General features: G+C 35.5%; 1 protein-coding gene across 1 annotated transcript in view; it reads left to right on the forward strand.

The window, feature by feature from the left end:
• ADAMTS20 (ADAM metallopeptidase with thrombospondin type 1 motif 20) overlaps nt 1–19,807 on the forward strand; it is a 97,993-nt gene that overhangs the window by 19,303 nt on the left and 58,883 nt on the right. The window contains exons 5-12 of the mRNA XM_017829152.1: nt 8,483–8,649; nt 10,760–10,843; nt 11,522–11,646; nt 12,556–12,596; nt 12,900–13,005; nt 14,095–14,241; nt 14,889–15,030; nt 16,282–16,386. Coding sequence (XP_017684641.1) covers nt 8,483–8,649; nt 10,760–10,843; nt 11,522–11,646; nt 12,556–12,596; nt 12,900–13,005; nt 14,095–14,241; nt 14,889–15,030; nt 16,282–16,386 — 917 coding nt within the window. The remainder of the gene's footprint in view (nt 1–8,482; nt 8,650–10,759; nt 10,844–11,521; nt 11,647–12,555; nt 12,597–12,899; nt 13,006–14,094; nt 14,242–14,888; nt 15,031–16,281; nt 16,387–19,807) is intronic.

The following is a 19,807-nucleotide window of genomic DNA, read 5'->3' on the forward strand; positions in this document are numbered from 1 at the left end:
ACTCAACTGAATTCTGCTCGCTCTAATAGCTGCATATCCAGCTGATGGCAGTAGAGGTGCTGTCATCTGTTACACAGATGATGTAGGCACCTAAATGTAGAAGATGGAGTTTCATTTTATTGGTTTATAAGACAAATAATTATACTTTAAGGGAGATTAGCGTACTTTAATTTTATTAAGTCTTCTGAATTTTTCTACTTCCAGTGGTGAGAAAGTCTGAAAGTTCATGTATTACCAAAAAAAATCAGTACTGAAAGTGTTTTTTTCTCTTTAACTTATAGTGCAGACCCAATTTGGAGTTCTTTTAGAAACAAATGATCCCAAAGATGCCATTTTTTATAGGGACTTTTTTAATAAAGAGCTGTTTCAAGAAACAAAGCAAAGTGGTCAAAACATTATTTTAAAATGGAAGCTGTTTTTTACAGTACTTTACAATAAGATGAAATAGAACATTTATGATATCATTTTCATAAGGTGTTATTGTGGTTAAAGGTAATGTAATTCCTGGATGTGTTTTTTTTAAGAACAAAACATTGTTCCTGCATCTCTAGCTGTTGTACATTCCACTACATTTCCTTACAGTGCAATGTTTCTAAAGTCTCTTTACTTACATAATTGGACTTCTAGGTAAATAAGAGAAGCATTGTATAATTGCTGCTATAAAGAATCAATACATGAACTGTTTTTAAGATCTAGTATTTAACATATAATGTATGACTGAAAGAATACCAGTTCTTTGCTAAAAAACTTACAATTTAATTCTTATGGTTACTTATCCCTACTGTAAAACTAGGGTCTTACACTTGCTGCTGGCTTTGAGGTAATAGCATACGATAAAACACTACCTCTTTAGCATGAATGTAATATCTTTGACTACCACTCCAGGTGGTAAGATGTATAGCTTGCATCTTCTGGCAGCTCTTATTAACATGTATATCTGCTACTTCTGAGTGTAATCTTCAAACAAAAATTTCTTAAGATGTTTTTTATAGCAATGTTGAGCTCCTACAAATGCAGATTTTAAAAAAATATAAAATCAGATCTTAATTCTCAAAGATTTTCTTTACAGTTCAGTGAATTCTACCCCCCTCCCTCTCCTCCAAAGAATACGTATCCCAGCTGATCTCCCTTCTCCTTGAAGCATTTCAGCAATGTCTTGGAATCAGAATAATTGGAAGTCATTGGGTCCAACCCTCTCCTCACATATAGTTTTTTCAAACAAATCAAATAATGCATATACAAATCAAATAGTGAATATACAGTCTTCAGTCTCTTCTCATCCTTCTCCTTCCCATAATAATTATTTTTCAGTAAACTAGTAAAAAAATGTGAAGGATAGGAAAACAAATGACTACCATTCTTTGCTATGGAATCTGTATTAGAATTTATCAGTATGCAGGTGGGTCATTTCTTAACCCACAGCCTCTTAGTGTTTGAAATAAAAGCATTATTAGTCCTATTCAATAACCTCTAAAGGAAAGAAATGAAACTATTAAATTTTATCATTTCTACCATTATACAGATAGCTTTGATTATTGAATTTAACTGGTATTTGTGTCTGGTCAAGCAACTTCTCGTGTTATGGGAAATTGTCAGGTTGCTGGCATTTTAAGTGAAACAAGCATTATACTCTAGTCTTGTAATAATTCTGAAACTTTTAAGGTTATTCGGTTTTGGCTTGGATTTTAAAGAAACCTAAAAACTTTAAGCATATAAATCCCATTAAATTTTAATGAAACTTAGACATCTAGCTCTCAGAAGAACCTTTGAAATCCTGGCCCATTTTTCTTTTATTTTCTTTGAGGTTTTTTATCAGTAACAAAACCACCAAAGTAAACTTGCTACTCTTTTGTGAGTGGAAAATAAGAACTGAAATATACTGCTAAATATTTTTAGGGTTTTAAGTGTCTTGTCACTCATCCAATTCAACCTGAAAAGGCTTAACTCTCAGCATGCGAGTAATCCCATTGAACTGGAACTGGAATGCATTTTCTAATTTCTTTAAAGTTGCATAAAAGTTGGCAATATGAGTATTCATGTTATTTACATTATGTCTTGGAAATACTTACTGGTTCTGATTGAAATATTCCATGTATTTTGAATTACATACCTTTGCTGTAGGAATTTATAAAAAATTTTGTATTGAAATACAATAGAGAGTGGCATTATTTAATGTCAAATTATAAATAAAATAATAAAGAATTCCGTGATTGCTTAACTTGCACTGGTTTTTTTATTGTTCCTCCAAGTGTTGTATCAGCAGAACAGACAGTAGGCACTGCCCTCATAGGTTTAGTATCTGGAAGACTTTATCTTAGACACACTATGTTCTGGAAGTTCAAGGCCCCTAACATGAAGCCTTGATCTTAGCAACTGAAGTAATTAATCAAGACACTGGAGTTTACTATAAAAGCACCAAAACCACCTCCAGTCTGGTTTCATGAGACATTTTGAGATACTATCCTCTTTTTCTGTATCAAGTACCTGATTATTTAAGTACTGTACTGCTTATATAGTTAGTTTGGTAGTAAAAAACGACTTGGTCTGTTCTGAGTCTGCTTGCAGCAAAAGCTTTGTGATCTTTCCTTTTTGAAAAGAAATCATGATATGTAAAACCACCTGTGGTGGGGCTGTGATGGCCAGCTCAGATCATGAACTCGGCTGACTGCCTATTCATGTGAGTGCTAAAATTGGAGTGTGGGTGGGGGGTGGCCATGCATTCAAGGAGAGGACTGAGACAGCATCCGTTTAGATCATCTAATACGCAGTGAGACTGTGGAATCATGAAAAGGTGTAATATCATGGTAAAATAGTACTGTTATGATATGGTGTTATAAGCTGGTGGGTTTGATTTTCATCAAGACAGATTCCTGTCTTAAACTGCACGTAAATGGCTTTGACTGTCCATTGTTTTGTTCACTGTGTAGTCTTTCAGATCTGTGCAAATGAAGCTGCCATTGAAGGACCTTGAAATAGTTGCTGTCATTTTAGTAATGTTTTGTGACTACCATAATTTACTGAGATGTAAAATGTAAGGTAGTGAGTAACAGGTCTTACTAAAAATTTTTCTAGTTGTAGCCTTGTTTACACTTTTTTTTTCCATTGTGACAGATAACCAGCATCATTGATCATTAAATATTTTCTGTATGGAATGATCCTGTACACCAGTGTGCTGCCTCCATCATTAAAAACAGCCCAATGATTTTGTCTTAATATGTATGGAGTGAATTTAAATAATGTTCTTATGCTTTCTTTGCAGGTCATACTATGCAACAGTTAACAGTTCATTTTTCCATAGCACTCTGGGAAAACATAGATGCATACTAGCATTTAAGACTATTTGGCATTACTGATTCTGCCATATAGTCATAATTTAAAAATAGTCATTAGAATTGAATAATTTGTAGGTTAATAATTTAATTTATATGACTAGCATCTGAAAGACAATTAATATTGTTGCATTCAAAATTTAGAGATGAGTATATTGTTCCTTGCATCTGCTACTTGGACTACTAAGGTTCTATATTGCCCCTTTTTTGCTTAGATTAGTGTATTAGTACTAATGCTACAGGAATGTTCTGTGCTTTTCATCTCTCATATAGTAAAATCTAGAAAGCCAACACAAGGCATTTATTTCTTGGCTTGGGCTCTATACCTTATGTTTCTTCTGTGTATATAAAACCACATGATCTTGTGTATTTGATATGGTTAAAATGAAAGTGGGTATTTGTTTATTCACTAATGACTATACATAACTGAAAGCAATTATTTTCAAAGTGTTTTTCATATAGAATTCTCTGAGCTAGACTTCTTTGGCATATGGGTATCTATGTGAATATGAAAAATGCCTACTATTTTTTAAATTGTGACTGTCCTTGTATTCCAACTCCAGGGTGCCTGTATATTAAATGTCATAATGATACATAGCTACATCTTGAGGTCCATCAGATAATACAGAGGTGATAGTGTGCCCAGGTAGCTAAGAAGGCCAATGGCATCCTGTCTGGTATTAGAAATAATGTTGCCAGCAGGACGAGGGAAGTGATTGTCCCCTTGTACTTGGCACTGGTGAGGCCACACCTCAAGCATTGTGTTCAGACATTAAAGTGCTGGAGTGTGTCCAGGGAAGGACAACGAGGCTGGTAAAGGAACTGGAGCACAAGTCTTACAAGAAGCAGCTGAGGGAGGTGGGGTGCTTTTTTTCTCCTGTAAAAAAGAAGACTCAGAGAGACCTTATCACTTTCTGTAACTACCTAAAAGGAGGTTATATTGAGCTGGGGGTCAATACTTTCTCCCAAGTAACAAGCAACAGGACCAGAGAAAGTGCTCTCAGACTACACTAGGGGAGGCTTAGGAAAAATTTCTTGATGGAAATGGTTGTAAAGCATTGGAACAGGCTGCCCAGGAAAGCAGTGGAGTCACCATACCTGGTAGTAGCTTAGGGACAGGGTTTCCTGGTGGACTTGGCAGTATTAGGTTAATGATTGAACTCAATGATCTTAAGGATCTTTTCCTACCTAAGTGATTCTATGAAATTTTGCAGTATGTAGGGAGGCACATACTTGCCCATCTTTATGCTTCACTGCTGTTAGTACTATTTACTGTGGTTTTAACCTAGGTACTGGTGGTTGTTGTTGATTAGATATTTGATGATTAGACAAGTACTTGTCTCTATGACTTTCTCCTAAGTAGTACAGGGTTCAAGGACTGTTCCTAAGGCGAAGCCTTGGTACTTTTTAATTATGACAAAGGTCTTGCTCTGAGCTATTTGGGACCCATCTTGTGAATAATGAGCCAAGCAACACTCATGTCTTTCTCTGAGTAGCTTCTAGTGGCTAGAGATGCTTGACTATGGTTGTATCTTGTGAAATGATCTTTTGAGGTAGTCTGTTTCAGATACTGAAAGGAAGGATACATTGATATCTGAGCTGTGCTTGATGGCATTTGATATGATCTGATTATAGCCGTGGTGCATATTTTCATCAAACAGTTGTAGATGGTAATGACCATGACTAAGTCATCGTTTGCTGAGTTATTGCAATATTAAAGGGATATCTTTGCACCCATCTCAGTCACAAGAAAGAGCATAGGCATTCCTGGTAAGTTGTGGCTTCAGCCCAGCCAGCAACCAATCCCCACACAGCCGCTCGCTCATGCCCCCACCAGGATCAGGGAGAGAATTGGAAGGGTAAAAGCCAGAAAACTCATGGGTTGAGATAAAGACGGTTTAATAGGGAAAGCAAAGGCCACACATACAAGCAAAGCAAGACAAAGAATTGATTCACTGCTTCCCATGGGCAGGCAGGTCTTCAGCCATCCCCAGGAGAGCAGGGCCCCATACTTAACAGTGACTTGGGAAGACAAACACCATCAATCCAAACCTCTTCTTTCTCCTTCTTTCCCCCAGCTTTATATACTGAGCATGATGTCAAATGGTATGGAATATTACTTTGCTTAGTTTGGATCACCTGTCCCAGCACCTCCAAATTCCTTGCCAGCTTGGCAGTGTGAAAAACAGAAAAGGCCTTGGCTCTGTGTAAGCCCTGCTCAGCAATAACAAAAACATCTGTATGTTATCAACCCTGTGTTCAGCACAAATCCAAAACACAGCCCCATACCAGTCACTGTGAAGAAAATTAGTTCTACCCCAGCCAAGACCAGCACACAGGGTGACTCAGCCTTTAAAAGGAATGTATTCTTTCTTTCTGCCTTCACTAAAGCATTCTACTAGGTGTCATGTGGAACATCTACCTGGTTAACTCAAGGAATAGTATATTGAGGATGACTTGGATGAGGGGACAGGAGATGATCTAAAACTCATAGCAGAAAAAATGGTAACCCTGAGACATATAGGTATACTTGTGCAAATTTGCATGAGAAGTCTCTTCTGGCATTAGGTTCCACTGGTGGAAGCCAGTTTAGTTCAGAAATATGCACAGAACTGAGTAAGACCAACACCAGCAGAAATAACATTCAGTGAAGCAATGACTGTTCATATCTCATAACTTCAGACAATTTTGGACTCTTATGAAATATATGACAGAATAAGGGTATGACAGTAGAGGAAGTGAAGGAGAAATCTCCCAGATCCTGGAGAAATCTCCTGGATCCTGGATATCTTACATCCTTTCATCACTACAGTGATAAATAAGAGATTATTGGAGCCTGCAAAAGACATGCAACCTATGAAGCGATACCTGTTTCTTTCAAGGAATATGAAAGTTTGTATTCTCCTGGTATCATGGTTGTGAGGAAAAAAAAAAGAGGCCTCGTGATACAATATTCAGGGAAAAAATAAAGGAAAAAAAGAGCTGAAGTAGTCCAATTGGATTTGGATATATCATTTACTTATCTTCCAGCCTCTAGGCGTACTTGCTTGTTTATTAGTCCCTTTTCTAAATAGGGTATTTTTCCATTATTCACAGTCACACTTTAATGGACAGTTACAACAGGGATATCAAGAGAAACTAAACTTTGTGACCAGCTTACTTCCAGTCAACTGGCAGCCACAGCTGTGGTGATGACAAGGTCTGACTTAATGTTTGAGAATTCCATGAAAGTAAAAGCTGTGATCCTTCCACCAAAGGGTAACTAGTTTCATTTATATATTTTTTTTCCCTTTGTTGCTGTGCAATCAGAACTCTTCTGTGGTGTGGATGCTGGTTTTAGGAGTCTGAAAAATCTTTTGAAACTAATTTCACTTTGTCTTGGCTATTACCTCCTACTTCTGTGAAGCCTGTATTTAAATCAGTGTAAACCAAGTAGTTCTGGAAATTGTAAAGAAATGGTGTATTCTATTAAATTCCTATCACATTTCATCATCCTTTTTCATGAATACTTCCAATAAGAGATGATGGAGAGAGGTATCTTTAGAATACAGGAGCAGGGAGTACTTATCCCTTAATTTTTTCACCAAAATTAAGAATCTCATATTCCAGATCTTTGATAGTTCTCTGCATTGGTCTATCATTTCAAGTCTCAGTTGACTACTTTAGTCTGCACAGCTCCCTAGGTGAATCTTCAAATTTGGTTTGTGGTTATCAACTGTCGGGATTTTTCTCTTCACACGTGTTCAGCCAGCCTGAGAATATACCTTTGCTGTTAAGGGCAGCTTGTTATCAGCAGAGTCTTGCTCTTCAGTCTTTCAAAAGTAGTGGTAATGACTAAATGTTTTGAGGTCATGAAAGTGCCCATGAGGCAAAGGATCCATACTTTGACTCAAATGTAGGATTAATGAAAGCAGTGTTACTTTTACATTTAGCTTGAACTTGTCTCCAATATGTGAGAAAGTATGCTTCAGAATTTGGTGAGAGCCTCTGGCACCTACATGACATTATTTCAGTCCTCATCTCATCTCCAGAGATAACCAGTAGATAATTCAGATGGCGTGTGTATATATGGCGTTGAAAGTCCTGCAACAGATTCTCTTCAGATGTGCAATGAGATATTCTTTTCTTATATACTTATTTCATCTATACATCTCCTCTGAGTTATGGGTAACTGGTACTGGGTTTTGAAGATATACTTTTTCTCTAATATTTTAAATGGACATCGTGTCAACAGACAGGAAGAAGGATTATTAACTCCGTGTTTTGTGTTGGTTTCTTCGCCTCCTCTGCATTTTCAGATTTTGTCAGCAGGATAACCTCATCAGACAGCACAGCAGTAACAGATTTTTTTCAAGGGACTATTAATGTACATGAGGGAACATCCATCAACTACTGTACAACTGCTACTACAGCCATGAACTCGAACTGCTAAGTTTTAATCACAAGAAGGCTCCAGCTTGGACTCCTTGCCTGGATCATTCTAATCACCCAGGATCAGAAATGAGTCGTCTTCTCACATACTATATATGGTACAGGAGGCCTTTAAGAAACTGAGCTGATGTTGCACTGAAGGTTGACAGTCACAGTGTAGGCACTCAGGTATTGTTTGGTGTTAGCTGAACCTAGTTAACTCCCCCATTCAGTTCTCAGTCCCTTTGCCTGTTCTACCTGATATATACCTTTGTAGTACTGGACAATTCCTGTATTGGTTTTTGTCGACTGTGTCACTACCTCAGATGACCTGCATGCTCTTTACTTGACAACCAGTGAAATGCATCTGTTTCCTGAGTTTGAGAGCTTTCTGTTCCAGTGTTAACTAGGTTGATTTACTAGTTAATTGAAAGATGTTTCTGACTAATCTAATGGCATTCTCTGATGGAGTGATTGCATCAGTGAGCAAGGGAGGAGCTACAGATGTCATCCACCTGGATGTCTGTTAGGCCTTTGATACAGTCCCCACATCATTCTGGCCAGTAAATTGGAAAGTTATGGGTTTGATGTGTGGACTGTTAGATGGATAAGAAATTGACTGGATGGCCGTGTCCTAAGAGTTACTGTCAATGGCTCAGTGTCCAAATGGAAACCAGTAGTGAGTGGTGTCCCTCAAGGGTCCATATTGGCATCAATACTTTTAATATCTTTGTCAATGACAGACAGTGGAATTGTGTGCACCCGCAGCAAGTTTCTAGATGACACCAAGATCAGTGATTCAATTGAGCTGTTTGAGGGAAGGGGTACCACCCAATGTGACCTTGACAGGCTTGAGGATTGGGCCCATGTGAACCTCATGAAGATCTACAAGGCCAAATGCAACAACCAGGTCTAGTGAACGATGTTTCTGTTAATGCTATACACATGTAATCTTCTTGTATAGGTTTCTGTTGTAACAAATTCTCAGTTGTAAGTAGCTCTTATATCAGTTTAAATAGTATGAGAGTCAATCCTTGGAACAAGCATCTTCATGTTACAAGCCAAAGATACTCACAGATCTCATTTCAGATTCCTCTCTGACATGATTTTGGAATGCCATATGAACCTATCTTCTGTTTCTTTGCTAAATATAAATAAAACTTGAAAGATTTGGGCTGGAATTAATCTCCCTCAGCCTCATACATCTGAAAATCGTATCTTTTTCCATAGTAAAGGGATGAAGAAATGAAATAGCTTATTTTACGGTCTTGTATGAAAATACGTATGTCTAAATACATATCTTTAGATAGTCATATCTACAGAATAGTTCATCTCTTTTCCTTCTCCATTGACTATTGAAGAAATTTAGACAACTTGCTTACTGTTATTTACATAAGCTGAGATGAATTTGATAATTGTGTTATGTTATTTCTAAGAGAACAGTTCATATAGGAACATGGTTTTTGGGGAAGATAAATATCCTTTCTAAGTTTATCAAAGTGGATCTCAAGGTAGAAGAACACATTAGGAGCTTGGTTGTGGTAAAGTCATTTTGGTAGTAGAAAAATGGTAGTTTTTTTCTAATCAAGTTCTGCCTAAATAGTGCTTGAGCATTTCAGACACCTTTTCTTTGATAAAGGATTCTGAATTTGTCCGTGCCCAATGGATTGAACTCTTCAGTGAGTATTTGAGACATGTTCCTTATTCCCACCTCAGAATAATTGGATGCTTGCTGGTTAGTAACCAAGAAAGGAGTCTGTATGGGAAGAAGCGAACAATAGCTGTACTACTCTGAAATGTGTTCTCCACATGGATTCTGAAACTCTGGCTCCTTCCCCACTCTCATTGAATTGTCTGTTTCCAGCTTGTATATCAACAAATGAATGAAGGACAATGCTGTGCATTGTACTCTCTCCAGTTTAGAGAAAGATGGGGCATGAGCCAGTGCTCTGTCAGTTCCAAGTTTTAGCAGGATTACTTGATCTCAGGTAAATAGAATTCATATACTACAAGGCTGTAGTCTTACAAGCAACTTGAGCCAGTTCGAATATAGGTGACTTTTGAGAAGTCTGTTCTTCTTCATCTCTCCCTCTGTGAGCACCTGTGTTGGAGGAATTGCACCAGGAATGAGATCATGCTGATCAGTATAACAGGATTTAAAAAAAATAATAATAATTTTGCAGCTGGATCAGTTCCTTGATCACTTTTGTAGCCTGGCAGCCTTAGCACAAGCTCAAAGGGAGGAAAGTCAGTACTTCTGTGTACAGTGGCAACTCTTGTTTACATAAGGCTGTCATTCGACAACTGCTTTAAGCCAAATTGTAGAATCCATATGGATGAGATATCTGAAGCTGTTATTGAGAAGGTATAAACTTTTTTACTGATTTTATAAAGAATAACTTTCAAAGTGCTTTACTTTGGTGTATGGAATGGACTCATGATTTTTACTATCTGTCTGCAAGACTTATGTATAAAAATGCTTATTGGGTATGTAAATACAAAATTTATGGATGAGAAAAGAAACTCGTGTATGTGTCTTGCATATTTGCAATACAGATTTACAACTCAGTCCAGCTTCCACTAAAAGCAAGGGCAGAAATTTACTTGTTCAAATTTGCTTTCTAAAACTCTCTTTTATGTTAGGTGTTGATTGCACAAATCATCCACATAAACAAGCTTATGCCTCATAGTTGCAGAAATATTACTTTTTTCGTCCTTTGATATTTTATCAATAAACTACAGGTTTTACAGCGTATAATGAATGTACTTTTTACATTAACATTTCAACATGGTGTCTAAGTATTTGGAAGTGAATATAAAATTGTCGTTATTTGGGTATTAAAACCTGGGCAACACTTTTGATTTGTTGCCATATCCTTGGGTAAAAGGTACAGAAGGATGCATGATATATCTCTTGTGTAGTGACTTGTTTTTCTTTGTTATTTTTTTCTTGATTAAAAGACATATGGTTTACCAGATGAATTAAATATTCTAATCTTCTGACTTTTTTTTCTCTTTAGGTTGCAGCAATCTATAAAGATTCAAGTATTGGAAATCTTATAAATATAGTTATTGTCAAATTAATTGTAATTCACAATGAACAGGTAAGGAAAATAAATATTTAAAAGATTTCTTTCTAATATAAGAAACAAAATGCATGAATTTTCATTGTAATTACAAAGTTTAATTTGTTTTAGTTTTAAATACAAAATATTTTCTTTAACTGTAAAATTTTGTTTTAGAATAGGAGACTAAATGTCAAATGTGAGGTTAACTTTAGGGTGTGTATTTAATACCTCTATTTCCCTGTCTCTCTATTAGCACCTCCAGTTGACCTATATTGACATAAATCAGATAGTATATGAAAGCTTATGGCATAACAACCTAAAGTGTGGTTATACACGTGAAAGTCTGACAGGGAAATGACATCTTTTATAGAGTGCTTTGATGGAGTGTTTTCAGCCCTAGGAGTTGTAATATTTTAAGACTGTAAGAAGTATATGCTTATCTAATATATGGGGTTTATATTTATTTATCATAAATGTCACTTTTAAAAAAATATTTAACACATGATAAATGCTCACATTGCATTATTTAAAATAATGGGTTCTCATGACTGATGACTTGTGGCTTAATTCAGATCTGATCCTAAGGGAACTCTTACATGACTTTCCATGCACAGTCATTATTTTACAGATTAGCAGCACAAATGACAACACAGTAAGTGCAAGTGCATGAATATTAAACCAGTTATTTGATATTTTTGACCATTTCTTGCTTAGGAAGGACCAGCTATCACTTTTAATGCAGCTACTACACTTCGTAATTTTTGCTTATGGCAGCAATCACAAAACACTTTGGATGACACTCACCCTTCTCATCATGATACTGCTGTTCTCATCACTAGGTACAGTATCTAAAATAGCCACAACTACTCAACTAGGTAAGACAAATGCTTCAGGTTTTTTTTACAACATCAGCTTTTAACCATTCCCCTGACATTGTTCATAGATAGCTGAAGTGAATGAAGACTATCTTCTGCTTCCCAAACCACTGATTATCAATACATGAACAATTATTCTGACTATGCTGATAAGCATCTGATGATCCTTTCATTAAAGATGATAGAAATTACTTAGACTTGAAATTGTGACAAGGAAATGAAGTCTTTAGCTATTGTACATTTGTGTGATAGAGGCAGTGTTGTACTTAATGGAATCAGTGAAGGATGCAATGATGGTCAGCTCCTGATAGCCCAGGCGTAATCAGAACAATCAAAAGCTTAAAATGGAAAATATTTAAATATTAGTATGTATTCTTCCTGTGCACCAATAACCTTAGTGAAGGTTCTGATGTTCATTCATTGAAATAGAATCTCTCTTTTGCTCTTCTTTTTCACTAATATTTCCCCCCAGTGTGCAAGTTGGACACACTCCAGCACATCACACTGTTTGATATTAGTCCTGAATTTTACATTGTTAATTTGGCAGACGGTCCACAACATAAGGTGGTTTCAAGTATATTGCAATCTGCATGTTTTTCAGCAGCATATCATAATTGTCTACTGTCTGCATTGTAGAGAAATAGCATAGTATTTTAAGTTTTATTCTTTTCACACTAGATAGAAAACAGTACTGTGAGCTTAGTCTGGTGAATTTAAATTATTTCTTTCATTAGAATACAAATTGTTTGAATGAACTGTGAGATTAAAAATTGAGAATCAGATTTGCAATTACTTTAGTATAGCGACAGTGAATTACTTTAAAAATATTCTTTTACATGGTGTAATAATTTTAAATAAATATTTTTCTTCAAGGGAAGATATCTGCAGAGCTAGAGAGAAGTGTGATACTCTTGGTGAGTTATTCTTTTTTAATCAGTATGGTTATATTACAAAATACATGAGAATTTCACTGTACAGAGAAAAATCAATTAGGAATAAATCAGAAAATAGAACCAAAATTCAAGTCACACAGGCAAAAATAATTGTTTCTCGTTTCTTACTGCTGTTGTCTCCTGGCATGTAGTTTGGTGCCAGGGGGTTGTATAAATTTGCTGCATACTTGAGGAATGACTTTCAACCATAGTATTTGTTGCACTACATAGCACTACATGAAAATTCGTTCTGTTAAGCATTTATTTAAGGATTCAATTTTGCAGGTTTAGCAGAGCTAGGTACAATGTGTGATCCACTACGCAGCTGTTCTGTAAGTGAAGAAAATGGATTGAGTGCTGCTTTCACTATAGCACATGAGCTTGGACATGTGTAAGTACCTATTTCCCGGCAGGTAATTTTTTTTATTTCCTTTTGGATACAACCAATTTCCAGTGATGGGCTCTACGTTTCTAAGAGAGCGCAGTCTGACGTGTCCTTTTAGAAGAGTCATTATTTTTGCCTCTTCCAGTGAGCCAGCTCTGCTCGTCACCTAGAGGTAAAGAAGTTGTGAAATTTATAACCTGGTTGGTATCCTGAATTGTAGGAAAGACTGGCCAAACAACTAGGTTCTGTCCTTTTGTCATATGAACTGGTTGAGACACTGGGACATACCCTAGGTGTACAACATAGCCCTGCTAAGTTCAACTGCATTCTAACCCTGCTAGGAATTTACCTTTAAGAAAAGACAATTGTTAATATAACACAGAAATATTCTTCCTTGTGTTTGATCCTTTCAGAATACAGTAGAGTAAGACAAAGAGAAATACTTTACACAGAAAAATAAGAGGAGATGACAGCATTTTATTTTATGAAGCATACCTCATCAGTGATGGCAGAAAGGTGCTATACTCTAGCTCCATGAGGCATGCTACTGTGTAGGTAACAATGAAGTTACAGAGCTCAGTAGCTAGCTTGTTGATTTCCATGTTCCTGCAAGTTCCTTTAGACACGTGTTATTTGTCATGGTATTTAAGCTGAGATGTAAAATAAGATGATGTCTTAGTTGCATGAAGTATAATATTAATGTGCTCTGTAGTTTTTGTTACTGAATAGTAAGAGTTACGATGGGAATATTGGAGTAACATTTTGTGGACAGTCTAGCCATGACCTGTATATACAGTTGAGGAGAATATACAGTGGCATAATCCTAAAACACTGGAATTTTTCTGTTGAGCTAAAAAATTATGTAATTGTAAAATTCTTCCTGTACCCAGGAAGCTATTTGGATAAGGAGAGAATTATATAAGGCATTTTAAAGATACCTATTGCCATAATATCAGATAGATATATTGAGTTCCATTAAATTTTAAGGCATTTTCAAGCTCGTTTGAATTGAAAACACCTTTGTTGTTATAGCAAGGAGAGTTTTAGTTAATTATTGCTGAACTTGTTTTGGAGTTTGTCTGTTTTGCTTTTTAGATTTAATGTGCCTCATGATGACAGTTTTAAATGTAAAGAAGCTGGAATTAAACATCAGTATCACGTAATGGCTCCAACTTTAAATTATCATACAAGTCCATGGACCTGGTCAAAATGCAGTCAAAAATATATCACTGAATTTCTCGAGTGAGTGTCAATATAATGCTGTGGTTTAGAGTGTTATTTTTCTTTTTTTTTTTCCAATTTCTTGTATTTCTGAGAAGCATTTTAAAGGTATTGCTTAAATACAGTTTTTGCACTGCTCTTTTGTTTAACCTAAGAGGGTTTAACTTGTAGGGCCTTAGTCCTCCAGAAAAATACATGATTCATGACTTTGTTAAAGTTGCACTGAACATACAAAGCTAAAGGATTTTTTATTTTTTTAAATGTAGTGGCATAGTTTATTGAAAAAATCTTCAGTATGATTTTAATAGGTTAGAATAGGAACTGTTTATTTTCTGAAGTTTTTATGTAAAAATAAATGATAAGTATAATTTAGGCAGTACCATCTTCTTTTTCTTTCCTTTTTTTTTTTTTTAATGAGCAATGTCAACCAGAAAAAAAACCAACTTCATTTTGTTTGGTGGATCTAAATGCAAAATGGAAAAAAAAGGAAAACCAAGTAACCTGGTTTAATTATTCATGAATTTTAATTAAAGTCATTATATAGGCAAGTAGGCATGCAAACCCATAACTCCACTGAGATATACATGTGTAAGTGTTGGATGAGTAGTGAGAAGGTTTCCAATGAATTAAGAGTGATTTATTCACATTTTGTTCCTGTTTTACAACAGTACTGGCTATGGTGAATGCCTCCTAGACAAACCTAGTGAAAGAATATATGATCTTTCCTCTCAGCTGCCTGGGTCAATGTATGATGTCAACAAGCAGTGTGAACTTACGTTTGGTATTGGGTCACAAGTGTGCCCATATCTGGTGAGTGAAAACCAGACAAAGTTGTGCTCAATCTATACTAAAAAGTTACTGAAAATTACTGGTTTGGGATTAATTTTATCCTGAAATAAGTAAAAGTTCAGGTTATATTCTTCTGAATGGGGAAGCATTTAGTGCACATCACTGCAATTTCATATGCAAGAAATATATAGAAATAAAAAGTAGGATGCATTCATTTTGATTTCCACATCTGTGATTGTGATAATTCCTTTAAAAGATCTAAAACTGCATAAATTAAGGCTTCCTGCAACACTTTCTGCAAATGTTTTCATATTATTGGTCATATCTTACATTAACAGGTCTTGCTTCTCTGCTTCTTTTAAAAATTTATAACTTAAAAGCTAATATGTTATCTCAAACATTTGTTCTAAATGGTCCAAAATGACTCCCTACTTTCTCAGAGAGTGAAAAAATATTTTCGAGCCTGATAGAGTGTACATTTTGTACACAAAATTGAGATATGGAAAGGAAACTTGACTAGGTTAATATTGAAACTTAAGTTGTATTGTGAAAACTTAATATGGCCATTTCAATATAAACACAAATAAAACATTATGACTTTATGCATTACTGTGAGGATGTCAGTGTTAGATTTTGTACTAAGTTGTAAAATACCTCTACTAATATTGTATGGCTTGTTGGAGCTGTTCGAAGGAGAGGATTTAAGATCAGATTCAGACTGAATTAAGTGGAGGTGAGGCAAATTGTTGTTTTGGAGGAGTCACGCTTTATGGGAATATTATAGAAAAGAAAAGGAAAGGGTACTTCAAAGACTGAAGAAGGTGTTTCTGAAGACTGCTTTTTAAATCCTATAATCCATAAGGGTTATTTGTCTGTTAAGAGTCTTTTAACGATTTGAAAAGGAGGCTTTCTTCTTAATTTTATAGGCAGTATATTTAATTCTTGTTGAACTCAGAGCCTTTTTGTGGGGAATTTATGTGGAAACTGTGCTGCATAGTATTATCCATAAGCTCTTGCATATTTTTAAATTAATTTTCCAACTGAAATAGAAAACGAAGTTATCTATTACTCTCATGGGATCACTTTCAAATATTCCGCTTTGCTGTTTGGCCTTAATCAAGGTCTGTTTTAATTTTGTGGCATTTTATCTGTGGAAAATGGTAGTACTAATAGCAAACAGTAAGCCCACACAGTATGAGAAAATACAAATATCACAACTACTGTCTAAAATGGTGTTAAAGGTACAAAAAAGTAATCTGTTTTTCTTTTCAGAAACAATGCAAACGCTTATGGTGCACAAGCACAGAAGGTGTTCACAAAGGTTGTCGTACTCAGCACATGCCTTTGGCCGATGGAACGATTTGTGGTGTGGGAATGGTAAGCATTGATTTGTTTCTCAGTGCTTGCAATTTTTGATGTAGATAAGAAAGATCAGTGCTTGCTGTGTGGCAATACTGTGCCTGTAGTACACTGTGTGAAGAGTGTCTACCTGGCTTCACCTGCAATTCTGTAATGTTATGTTATAAAAAATATAATTGTCTGTTCAGAGTAATTATTAAAGTTTACAGATGTCACATTGGTTAAAAATAGGTGAGAGAACTCGGGGAAATGGCCATCTTTCCTTCTGTGAAAAGTTCATGTCATGCATAATAACTTATTTTTTTTCCTGATCAGTAGTGCTCCAAAGTAGAATTATCTGAAATATGACATCCCAAAACTGTTTTTCCCCCAGTTTCTCTTGTTGAGGCTGTTTCACTGAACCAAAACAAATTAAGTATGAGTCACTTAGATACAGGTGTGCAACTTTTTGGAAAGAGGGAGTCTCTGGATTAGCACCTGGTTTCAGCAGTTACTTGCACATTGTATCTGTTTCAGACAAAATATGAAAGTATGTGTCAGTACCTCTTCAACTAGTCCAGGAAGTGCCTTAACCACACATAACTTGTGTTCATTTTCTGTCTTGCCTATTGTAACATAATTCAGGATACTTGGATCTGTTCAGTGCTAAAAACCGGAGCTGTCTTCTCACTTATACCCTAATGTGTAGGATGTCCTGGCTGTCTGAAGTATGGATTGAATGCTTTGACAGATAAAAAAAAAGAAGTGGAAGCTGTGTTTCCTATAGCCTGCTCATTGTTTTATTTGGTAAAGAGTGTTTGGATGATGAGAGTGCTTCCTCATTTGGCAGTTTGTTTTCGAATGCAGATCTTGATCTGTATCCTTGGATGATATAACCTTTCTTGACCTGTCCATAAGGGTCATGAATATCTAATTAGTAGACAAGGCACTTTCAGAACCTTGATAGAAGCAGAAGTAGTGGGGGAGGCTAGTTGAATCCAGTTACCAGTGGAGACTCGAGTTTTAGTTTTGGATTTGTATGTAGTTTGGGAAGTGAACAGAAATTAGGTGCTTGAGTGCTTTATTGGTCTAGTCTTTGGCTTTTTCATGTCTCACTTCACCACTGGCAAACAGAACATTGTGAGAAGAAATATTTTTCAGATTTTTTATATGTTCAGGTATGACAGTGATTATCTAAGTAGGGATGTTTTATTATGCTGAGCTGCTTTTAACAGTAGTGTGCTTCAGGGGCTGTGGGAACAATGTTAAATTTTTTTTTTAAATAGTTTTATATGTTCAAAGTATTAAAAAATCTAATTTAATTTCTATGTATAATAAGCTGATACATTTCACTCTGTTATTTCTAAATTTCCCCCAATAACTTTTAATCTCTACAGACTGTGTTTAATAAGACAATATTGGTGAGAAGTTTGAAAACAGTGTCTTAATGGATAACAATTTAGGCATTAAACTGTCTCAAATGGTTTCTTTCTGTCTTGCAAGATTATAAAAAGTTACTTGCAGGTTGCAGTGGAAGCTTTGCTTGATTATAGTCTACCTATGCAGCTGGTGTTACAATGTTTAACCTGTTTTTCAGTCAGTCACTGATCAGAAAGGAAGTTCATCTTTTATGTAAACTTCATGTGTAATCTTCAGTTAAATTGACTCTACTTTGGCAGCATCAGAGGATTTCTTTTATATAAGAATACAAAAACCTTTTTTATGTAATTAGTGCTGTAAAACCATTTTTCTCTAGGAAGTGAAGAGCTAATTACAGTCATTACCTCTGAAAGATGTAAGAAAGAACAGCAATTAATTAATCTGACAAATTGTCCTCTGTTTCTGTCTAAGGGACAGCTCTTTTCAAGTTCAGTCCACAAGCTGCTGTTGATGTTAATGGGTATAAGCCATTAATATTTAACAGCAAGCTAAATCAATTTATCTTTGGCATTTGTGACATTATTGCAGTGATGAATACAGAAAAGGTCCATTAAAGGAATTTGTTATTTTAGTATCAACTTTCTAAGCCTAACTTTCACAGGTTGTGTGTCTGATTAATGGATCTAGCTCTATGGACTACTCTAACAGTTCTTGTGTTTTCCTTCCCAAAACTTACAAGAAGATAGAAATCTGATAATTTCAGAGACTCTTAAGCATATTAGCAAACAGCTTTTCCTGAATGCTTGCACTTCCTAATGGAATATTTTCTTGCCATATGCAATCTATCAACATGCACACATTTTGAATACATTTGTTTTGTATGTCTCATGGTGCACACGTCTGTAGAGCTCAGTGACTTCTTAATATATATATAATATGCGCAGTAGGTATGGGTAGCATTTTCTTAAAACATTAAAGGGATAATGCAGCCTAATTCTTCAGAGTCTTATAGACAATAAAGAAAATATTTTCTCGAGTATCTGAACATTGCCTGTATTAATTCTACAGGGTTAATATTATTATCTATAATTATTATTTCTCAAAAAGAAAACTTTCAATTTTACTTCAATTTGCTGACTCGTTAAATTTCTTTGAGCTGATCAAACTGTACTTTGCTTGTCCTAGAATTGCCTGTAAAACTTAATTATATTTGCTTGTTGGGCTTCTGCTGAAATATCTGAAAATTTCTCTTCAGCTCCTGTTATGCATTCTGAGCGCTAAGGGTTGACAGTAGCCTATAAGTAGCAATTCTGCCATGTCTGAGTAAAGTTTCTCACTTCATCACTACTCACGTTGTGTCTCATCACTTCTGGTGCTGTTTGTCTATTTGGTTTCACAAAGATTTGTAGGAACTCTAAGTTTCTTCCAGCTCTTCTAACATCAAATAGACCTTCCCTGAAGCAGGGAGTGCAGCCTATTCAGTACTTCAGAGACAAAATGATAGCAAATATAACTAGACATACCGTATGTAAACACTTAACAGTTTTGCAGGGGTGAATTTCTACACACCATAGGACTACATTAGTCATTACTTGAAAGTGTTTCTGGTGTCCTTTTATGAGAGATATTATTAGACACAAAGGTTTATATTATTTATATATTCCTGAGTCGTCTTCCTAAATACAATTATATATCATAACTACAAAATAAAGTTTGTATTAAAATTTTTTTTGTCATGAAATGGGGCACAATACCATGAAAATATTAGATGCTTAGTGCTTTTTTGTGTTTTGTTTCTGTCATCAAAGCTACTATGGGAGTTTTTTTGAAATTAAGAACAGTGCTGTATGATTATGCAGTTGTACCCTACACAATGGATGCCACAGTGAATTTTGTAGATACAGTTGCAATTGTTGTTGTCAAGGTATAAACTATATATAAATTAAAAGCATAAATCCAAATAAGAACAGTATTTATATGCTGCATTGAGGACCAAGATAGCAGAGGATGCTCCTATGCATTACAAGATATATGAGAGAATTGTTTTCCATTAGGACAGAAACTGAACTGCTTTAATTGG

Source organism: Lepidothrix coronata, unplaced genomic scaffold (assembly GCF_001604755.1).
Source record: "Lepidothrix coronata isolate B3197 unplaced genomic scaffold, Lepidothrix_coronata-1.0 Scaffold159, whole genome shotgun sequence".
NCBI classification, from domain to species: Eukaryota; Metazoa; Chordata; class Aves; order Passeriformes; family Pipridae; genus Lepidothrix; species Lepidothrix coronata.